The following is a 10,027-nucleotide window of genomic DNA, read 5'->3' as shown; positions in this document are numbered from 1 at the left end:
TGGACGATTTGAAAATAAATTTCATAAATTCTATTAAAGTAATTGAATTTGATTAAAATTTTTAAAAAATAGTATTTATATTAAAATTATCCATAACTTATGAAAACAACATTATGTTCTGTATTAATATAAAAACCAAAATTATATTCATTACTAATACATATCATTGATTAAAATCTCTGCCATTTCTTTTTCTAGTTCTCTCTCTCGAACACCCCAAACATCTTGATTACAAACAAATAAAGCCAATTGAAACTTCACAGGTGCGGGCCATTAGTCACATCAATCCCATCCCCTATATTAAGAAGCCCTGCATCATGCATCCATGCATTTCAGGCCTTTGCTTGCATGAAATCAAATCAACATGCACTAATGACGTGGATTGATCACTCCTAACCTCTCCATCTCATCCTTCGTGCATTACACATTTAAAATTGTGACAAGATGCCATCATGTCATACATAAATATATAAATCTTCATTTCTACTTAGTAAATAGTAAAATTTTAGATATAGCTAAAGCCAATGTACAGTAGTGTTACGCTAAAATAGTTCCCTAGCCTGCCTCATGCAAAGCCATCCTAAAACAACCTAATGGCAAAGTGCTTTCACATTTTAGTACAACAAAAAATTTCAAATATGTACGACACAAAAGCTCATGGAACCAATGATCCAGATTGTAATGCAACGCTCGATCCCACAAAGGTTGTGTCATGTAGCACTGGTGCTCCTCCTTGGATTGGATGCAGTCCAAAATAATTGTGACTTGTATCATAACTAGAAGAGCTAGGCTTTTGTAAGCAGGATTCAAGCCAGTTTGAGAAGGATTCCTCATGAGTGGGAGCTCTTTTGATTTGTTCGTTTGTTGTTAATGGATACTTAAAGAGAGAATGGAAATGGCCCGTGGAAGGAAAAGGCTGGGGAAGAGGAAAAGGGAAGAGTAATGAAGGGTTCTCTAGAGTATGAGGAAAGTGGGGATTGTGGTGGTTTTGTGGGAGAGAATTAATAGGGTTTTCTAGGTTTTGTGTATGCTCGAGTAGAGGGGAGATGCAGGAGTTGAGAGAGGAACATGAAGGGTCTAGAAAGTAGGTGGAGTTGGGGAAATATGTGTTCTTTTTAAGATCACCTCCTCCTTTGTGAAATATTCTGCATATCACCCATTCCTCCTGCAAGAAACAACAAATACATATAATAATATAGGATAAGAACAACTTAGTTAGTATGTTGGGTTGTACTCTTTAATTTCTCAACTTCTCAACTGTTGTCCATGATAGCCATGATTTTAATTATAATAACAAGATAATCTCTTCTTGTTTTTGTACTAAATAAACATTTTTTATTATTGCATTTATAGAATAAAAATGTGCATCATATATATATTTTTTCAAATGAGATAGCTAGGCTACAAATCGAGAACCACAATAGAATGACCATCAACTTATTAATTTAAAGAACTTAAATACAGTAAGTGTATAATAGCCTAGAAATTAGAGGGTATATTATGTTCAAAAATCATAATCATTCTCTTTCAAAACGTACAATACACAAATCATTACTCGAAAATAAATGACAAAATAAAAAAAACAATTATAGAAAATTGCATAGAAATTTATAAAGAAGAGATAGTCACATGAGTTTATATTATTTTTATAAAATAATTATGTTTCACAGATACCAAATACACAAAAATTAAGAAACTAAAGTTCTATATGAGAATTTAGTTGCGCAATATATCATCACTCTTTAACTATTTCAACAGGAAAATTTAATTTTATATATTGAGTAGCTTCATTTTCAAATTATAGTACATTTCCCTCAATCATAACCCTCCTTTCTCAATCCCACAAAGAAATTATCAAAAGACTTTAGCAAGTCTTTTCATATGTGATGAAGGGCAATCTATACCAGTCTCTAAAAACGTTTAGCAGATGACCAACGGTACTAACTGGTAATATATCTACAGTTAGCAAAGCTTAGAGCAGCACAGCAAGACGCAATAATCAAAACTGAATACGTTGTCAAATCACGTAAACAAAACGAAGCAATAATTAAAAGGAAGAGAGTTTTGATAGGAGAAAAGACCTTGCATGCGTGTCGGAAGGAGAAGTCGCCGTGGAGGCGATATTCGTGTAGGACCCACCGGGTCTTCTCACCGCGTGGGGCCCGTCCCTTGTAGAAGACCAGAGTCTTCTTCATGCCGACAAGTGAGCCGGTGGCCGCTGCGTGAACCTCCCGGTCTTTTCCGGTCGCCTTCCAGTAACCGGCTCCCGTCGCCCGGTTCGTTCTTAGACCGGTCGGATACTTCCTGTCCCTCAGGCTAAAGAAATACCACTCCCTCTCCCCCATCTTCGCCGCCTCTGCAATTCATTCAGAGCTGCGTTCTTATTTTTTTTCTTGTTTTGTTTGAATGGGTGCAGCTCAGAAAACTGTGCGTATTTTATTATTACTTTGTTTAGTATATATTTATGGCATTAACATGCAAAAATAAGTATATATATGTAACGAAGAAAGAGAGAAGGGACAAGAAGAATGAAGATGGGTTTGGGTTTGGTGGTGCTCAGTTGTGGAAACGAAGCAAAAGGACAAACTAAGGATTACGAAAGCTGGGAATAAAAGAGGAGAGGAAAATAGTTTTCCTTTTAGGGCGTAGGGGTTTGGCTAATGATTCCATGTTAATTTAACTGCAAATTATTTTGTCATTTAATAAGAAAATAACTAGAATAGAAGTTCTAATAAGCAAAAATAAAGTCATTTAAAACATGTAGAACTTTATTTTATTCTAAAGAGGAGTGCCATTAAAGAGAAATTTAAACTGTGCTGTTATTTTGTTACCAGCAATACCTTGTAGGTTTATAGCTGGTAGCATATGTTTCAGGAAAAACTGGAGTCCAGTAAATGACAGAGGTCGGCATTTTTAAGAGTCTGGCAATATTTAATACTGTGGATAAAACTTGGTGTCTATAATGTTTACTTGCACTTCTTTTTCATTCATGAGCATTTATCTTAACTAAAATCACATGATGTTTGGAGAATAGAACAAGTGACTAGTAGCTATATGATAATATACTGGTTGTAGTTTGGCTTTTATAATATTAACCTTGTTTTTTTTCTTTTCAGATAACATCTTATGTTTACATAAGAGTTTTATGAGTACCTGGAAGCTCCCATGGCTCACATCTATTAAGGTCAACTTCCACAATATCGACACCGCATATGTTTCCATTGAAGACTTTAGCGGCCAAGTAGAAGGTAACAAGTTCTTCGTCAGTGGGATGGAAACGGAAGCCTGGAGGCAGCCCTTGCTCTCCGCTAACTTCCTCACCAAATATTTCCCACCCCAACTCTCCTCCCATAGCACTCATCTGCTCCATCGAATTAAGAGGTGGACGAAATGGAAGAAGAGAACAAACCAAGTAGAGAAAGAAGAGGAGCAAGAATGAAGAAGGGAGGAGCTAGCTAGCTAGCTATATAGCACTATATATTGTGCATGTGAACCATGAAAAGACCTTCTATTCATTCATAGAGAAGCACTGAAACTGAAGGGTTAAAGAAGTGATGGAGAGAGAGAGAGAGAGTGTGTGTGTAGTGTGTGTGTGATGCAGTTTTTGCAGTTTTGAGTGGGGAAGTGATTAAGGGACAAGGAAGGCCGTACAAATAGCGCACCTGAAAGGGCTTGGAAAGGGAAGGGTGGGGGAAGAGGAGGTGCATGGCAGGGAAGTAAATGCGATGAGGAGATTTATGCGTGCGATTGTGAGCATGACATTGGTTCAGGGACCAGTCACAGGTGCAGGGCAATAGTGTTGCGGGCCGGCGCAGCCTGCCTGGCTGGCGACACAGCCCAACGCAAATACTGCATGTCCAAACTGTTTGTTGCTTTTGCTACCAACTTCAGCCATAAATGCGAGACAATATGATGTTTTATATCAAGAGTGGATTGGTAGATGCTTGTGGGCATGGTATGATCAATGTGTTGCTCGGGGATGATTAGTAAAAAACCAATGAAAATAATTAGAAGTTATTCTCCACGGGAGAGAATGTTATTAACCAAGCAAGTGAAGCAGAGTATTTTCTCTGGTCTAGAAATGCGAAAAATATCTTGTTTTGTGTAGATTAAATTAACTAGGTGGTTTGATGCATTAATTTACCTAATGATATTTACATCCTCTCTCTCTCTCTCTCTCTCTCTCTGGGAAAATTATTATGTTCGGTTAAGAGTGCACGTAGAGGTAGAGTTAGGTGCGGAAGCCAATTCAAAAATATCACGTGTTTTTTTTTTATTTTTTATTGTTATATTTTTTAAGGAATTCATAATAAATGAGCTAAATAACAGCGTAGGGTATTTTAACATAGGAAAAGAACACGCCAAAATTTTGAAAGCAAAATAAGAACATCAGATCTTTCAACTTTTAGGGTTTAGCTATAAGAGATTTTTTCTTTGTGGAACATCATATAAAAATCGTTGTCGTTGTCAAAACTCGGGTAGAGATTGCTGTTGTTACCGAAACTCATGAAGAATTTTAAGAATGGAGAACAACCAGAGTGGCAACATAAAAAACCCAAAGGACATATCCACTTCTTTTTCTGGTGATGAAATTATAGACTTGAACTCATTGGTAAATTTGAAAGATATGTTTGTTTACAAGTTAATATGAATGATTTTTTTTTTTATTAATTTGAGCTATTTGATGCATGTAATATTTTTTTAATTTATATTTGAAGGAGACTATCTTGATGATGTGTTGACCAATGTGTTTTAATTTTTGCTTATCCTTGTGGCTAGGATTGGCTAATTTTATCTTGTGCAGCCATGTAGTTTCTCTTATAAAAAACCGCAATATAACAATAAAAGAATTCTATAAATAGAAAGAATAAATTTATAATTTTTACATTTCCTCGTGAACGGGATTGACTGATTTATCACTATTTGTACAAACATGTTATATTGGTTGTACTGATTTATCTCAGTACAACCAATGCAACACCGTCGTACTAAAGGTTACGATGCAATGTTTTATATGTTGTAAGAAATTATAACATAAAATTAGAAATTACATACAGAAAGTATGAATTTCTAATTTATATTTTTTTCTCTTAGCTACGATTGACTAATTTACCACTATTTGTACAACCATATTGTGTTAGTTATACTGATTTATCTCATTGCAACCGATATAACAAGATTGTGTTGAAGGGAAAGAACCAATGTTCTATCAGTTGTAAGAAATCTTAACTTTAAATAAAAAAATTGTATATATAAGTATGAATTTCTAATTTTTACTTTTCTTTGTGATTATGACTGACCGAGTTATCACTACTTATACAATCATATTATTTTTGTTGTACCGATTTATCTTAGTAAAATCGATACAACACGGTTGTACCAAGAGAAATGATGCAATATTGTAACCCCTATAAAAAAATCATAATATAATAATAAAAAAATTATATATATATATATATATAGAAAGAATGAATTAGTAACTTTTGCTTTTCTTCATGGATATGATTAACTGATTTATCACTACTTATACAACCATGTTTTATTAATTGTACTGATTTATCTCAATACAGCTAATACATCACGGTTGTAATGAAGGCTAGGATGCAAAGTTTTATCTATTGTAAAAAATTTTAACAAAAAAATAGAAATTGTATATAGAAAGTATGAAATTATAATTTTTATTTTTTCTCTTACTAGGATTGACTGATTTATCACAACTTATACAATCATGTTGTGTTGGTTGTACTGATTTATCTCAATACAACTGATACAATATCGAAGAGAATGATCCAATGTTCTATCAGTTGTAAAAAATCTTAACTTAAAAATAAAAAGAATTGTATATAGAAAGTATGAATTTCTAATTTTTATTTTCCCTCGCGATTGTAATTGACTATCACTACTTGTAAAATCATGTTGTATTGGTTATACTGAGATAAATCAGTACAACCAATACAACACAGTTATGCTGAAGGGAACAATGCAATGTTGTATCCCTTATGAAAAAATGTAACGTAACATAACATTAAAACAAATGGTATATATAGAAAGAATGAACTGGTAATTTATTTATTTTTTTATGGATAGAATTCATTAATTTATCACTAATTGTAACACCACGTTCTATTAGTTGTACTGATTTATTTCAGTAAAACCGATACAATACGGTTGTATCGAATGGAATGATCCAATGTTCTATTGGCTGTATTGATTTATTTTATCCGACATTTCTAGAACCCTATTTCGGAACTTGCAAGGGATAATGTCAATCATAAGAATTATGAACCAATTACGAAAAAATTATTTGACACGGTTGTGTACAACGAGAAGGAAGCTTATGATATGTATTACTCTTATACCCACTCTTATGGATTCATTGTAAGTGAGAATCATGTGTGTTACTGATTAGGTACAATAAATATAAAATCAAAGTATTTTCTATGCTCAAAAGTTGGTTTTAAGAAAGGACCCAATCTATGCACGAGAGCGAAGTTCTCGAAATTAGACACTAGTATAAGTTGTCAGGAAAACATTAGATTTGTGTTGATTTGGAAGGTAATTGGACTATAAATAAATTCATAGATAACCACAACAAATAATTAGCCATGCCAACTGATCAACATCTGTTTAGATCACACTGGGGAATCAACAAAAACAAAGCAGATGTGTTGTAATCAATGACACAAGCAAGAATTAGAACTATTGGTACATTTTAGTATCTTGTTGAGAAAGTTGGAGGAATAGTAAATATAGGTTTTACGAGAATATATGGATATGATTGTATACAAAAAGATAAAAGAGAGAATTGAGAAAGAAGATACTAATGCTCTAATGCAATTATTTAAGGGAAAGACAGGTTGAAGATAATTTGTTTACATGAGATGTCTAATTTGATAAGTCAGATAGACGGACTAATTTTTTTTTGGACTAATGGCATAACAAGGGTTGACTACGACTACTTCAGAAAAGTCATAATTTTTTATGCAAGTTATCGACTTAATAAGTACAATTCAGCTTGTGCTATTTTTGGGGAAGTCAATCATCATTGGCAAAATATTTTGTTTGGAGTATCCTTTTTATCATAAGAGACAATTGTTCCATTTATTTGGCCATTCAAAACTTCTTTTCACACAATGGATGATAAGTAACATGTAGCAATATTCACTAATGAAGACTAAGCTATGGCAAGGGCCTTATAAGTTGTTTTGTCACACACTCGACATATACTATGTCAATGACATATTCTTAAGAAGGCTTTTTTGAAAGTTCATTGCTTCAATGACAACAAGACAGTAAAAGGACTATTTTACATATTCATGAGTAAAAGTGACACAGAAGAGGAGTCTGAGCAAGAATGGTATGTGATGATTGAAAAAAAAAACTTCAAAGGTAACGCTTGGTTAATTAAGTTGTATAAATATAAAACCAAGTGGTCTATAAAATTAAAGATGTGTTCAATATGAAAATTCTTTCAGCACAGTGCTGTGAGTCTACAAATATTGTGTCATGAAATTTCTGAGCCCACAAGCTTCATTGCCGATTGTATTTTATGATTGGAAAGATCATGAATACATGAAAAAAAAACGAAAAAGATGAAGATTTTAAATGTGATAACTTTGCAATTGCTCCAATTGCAAGAAGCAACCCAATACTATAACAAGTCGATGCATTCTACATAAGAAAGATGTATTTCTTCTTTGAAGAAGAATATCTACATAGGGCATGCAGACTAGAGGCAAAAAAAATTAGTCAAATTTCTTCATAATACATTGTTAGAAACTTGGATAGCAGTAGAAACTCTAAGATTTGGACTGTCCAAATGATTAAATTAAATCCATTGCACTGTTTAGTTTTAGGAAATTTGAGATAATTGGTTTACTTTGTTCCCATTATATTAAAGTTTTGTAACCAAAATATGTTAGAATACCAGAAAAGTATCTGCTAATGAGGTGGTCAAATAAAGCAAAGAAAAATATTAACCCTGATACTACTTATAAGAAAATTAGAGAGTTTGAAGGAAGTAGTGGGTCGTCCACATCTTTTATATTATGTAATCACCTCATCAAGTAATCGTATCAAATAAGTTGTAGAGCACAAGGTAACGTATAAGCAGAATAATAAATGTTAGATACCTTGAAGAAGTTATCAGAGGATATTGAACAAATACGTGGAGGGAACTCACCTCAATGGACAAAGTTTGTAAAGAGGAAAAATACTACTGAGAATGATGATGTTCAGGCAAAAGACCAAGTCAAAATGCGACTAGAGGGTGTTACTGATGTAAAATTGAAATCTCACCTAGAGAAGAAAAAAAAATAAAAGTAATTCTTATATTAGTTATTTTTACATTTTTCGTAAACTATTTTTTTCTCACGGTTGACTCTATACCAAAAAACAAAGATAAACAAATAATAGTTGACGATCATGAAGAGACATCGACTGTAATCCCTTTCTATGTTATGCCCCATTGTTTCACAGCATCTACTACAACTCCTCCCTATGCTACGCCTCAAATGTTTAATAGAGGTCTCGTTGCAAGAATTTTAATTTTTACTCAATTTTTTGCTGTCATGTGCTAATATTATATCCACATTAACAGGAATTCAGACCATCTTCAAGCACAATTAATCCATCCATTGGCTACACCAAGAAGATGATGGGCATAATTAGGCGAATGAATTTTTAGTTGTAATGAAGCATAACAACCCAAATATAATAAGAAAAAAATTATATGATTTTTTAATAAGAAACTCTTAGATGTTGTAATAAAGAGTGAAAACATGGTTGTCTGAATGAATTTGATTGTATATAGAATCAAACCATGAGTATCTTTAAGAATATTTCCTTTATCTATTGTACTATGAGTAAGCATCTACCTTTTGAACTATTTTTTTATTGATACAACCAATACAAAATGGTTGTACAAAACCATGTAATTAATATTAGGATGCCTACAATGTAGCTCAGTAAAGTCGTGTACAACTTGTTTGTACTGAGTTACCTCAACGATTTATAAAATTTGATGCATACTTATCACTAAGAAACTTTGCTGTTGTATCGGTTGTACTAAGCTACCTAAATGTCTTTATAAAATTTGATATAGCTTTACTACAATTGATACAACATGGTTGTACCGAAGAGATCACACATAAATTTGATCTTACAAACAAGTATCATTAGAAAATTTAGCTCAGTAAATTCATGTTATATTGGTTGTACTGAGTTACATATCCCTCTAATGAATTTACATCATTTAATTACCTTTCTGAAAACCAAAGATATATAGTAGTATTAACATAAACATCGAGATTAATAGCAGCAGACTCAAATTTATTTAGTCCAGCCATATTGTATCGGTTGTACTTAGCTACCTAACTGCATATATAAAATTTGGTATAGATTCGATACAACTAATATAATATGGGTTGTACCGAAGAGACCATACGTAATTTTCTCTTCCATACAAATATCATTAGAAAATTTATCTCACTACAACCATGTTCTATCAGTTGTACCGAGTTATATATTTCTTTAATGAATTTATATTATTTATTTACCTTTCTATAAACCTAAGGTAAATAGTGGTATTAACATAAACATTGTGATTAATAACAGGAGACTCAAATTTGCTCAGTACAACCGTGTCATATTGGTTGTACTAAACTACCCAACTGCCTTTATAAAATTCATTATAGCTTCGGTACAACCAACACGGTTTTACCAAAAAGATCGCACGTAAATTTGATCGTGAATACAAAAGTATCATTAGGAAATTTATCTCAGAACAACCTTGTTGTATCGGTTGTATTGAGTTATACATCCCTTTATTAAATTTACATCTTTTATTTACATTTCTGCAAATCAAAGGTAAATAGTATTACTAACATAAAAAACGAGATTTATAACAAGAAACTGAAATTTGCTCAGTACAACTGTGTTGTATCGGTTATGATTTACCTAACTATTTTTATAAAATTTGGTGTAGGTTTGATACAACTGATATAACACTGTTGTACCAAAGAGATCG

The 10,027-nt window shown here is 32.7% G+C and overlaps 1 protein-coding gene across 1 annotated transcript; it reads right to left on the bottom strand.

Moving 5' to 3' along the window:
* Window positions 1-655: 655 nt before the first annotated feature.
* Window positions 656-3,361, bottom strand: LOC110033236 (protein CUP-SHAPED COTYLEDON 3-like). Its single transcript, XM_020737153.1, has 3 exons — window positions 3,154-3,361; window positions 2,082-2,356; window positions 656-1,165 (listed from the first exon to the last, which is right to left on the bottom strand). The coding sequence occupies exons 1-3, from the start codon at window positions 3,359-3,361 to the stop codon at window positions 656-658; spliced, it is 993 nt and encodes a 330-aa protein (XP_020592812.1).
* Between the last annotated feature and the right edge of the window lie 6,666 nt (window positions 3,362-10,027).

The sequence above is a fragment of the Phalaenopsis equestris genome, unplaced genomic scaffold, assembly GCF_001263595.1.
Source record: "Phalaenopsis equestris unplaced genomic scaffold, ASM126359v1 Scaffold001116, whole genome shotgun sequence".
NCBI lineage: Eukaryota > Viridiplantae > Streptophyta > Magnoliopsida > Asparagales > Orchidaceae > Phalaenopsis > Phalaenopsis equestris.
This window is presented reverse-complemented; position numbering and strand designations above follow the sequence as displayed.

Excerpts from the sequence above, each read along its gene's own strand:
- LOC110033236 (XM_020737153.1), bottom strand. The coding sequence starts at position 3,361 with ATGAGTGCTATGGGAGGAGAGTTGGGGTGGGAAATATTTGGTGAGGAA. Across the intron at positions 2,357-3,153 it reads TGAGCCATGGGAGCTTCCAG|AGGCGGCGAAGATGGGGGAG; the intron begins GTACTCATAAAA and ends AATGAATTGCAG. Across the intron at positions 1,166-2,081 it reads CCTTCCGACACGCATGCAAG|GAGGAATGGGTGATATGCAG; the intron begins GTCTTTTCTCCT and ends TGTTTCTTGCAG.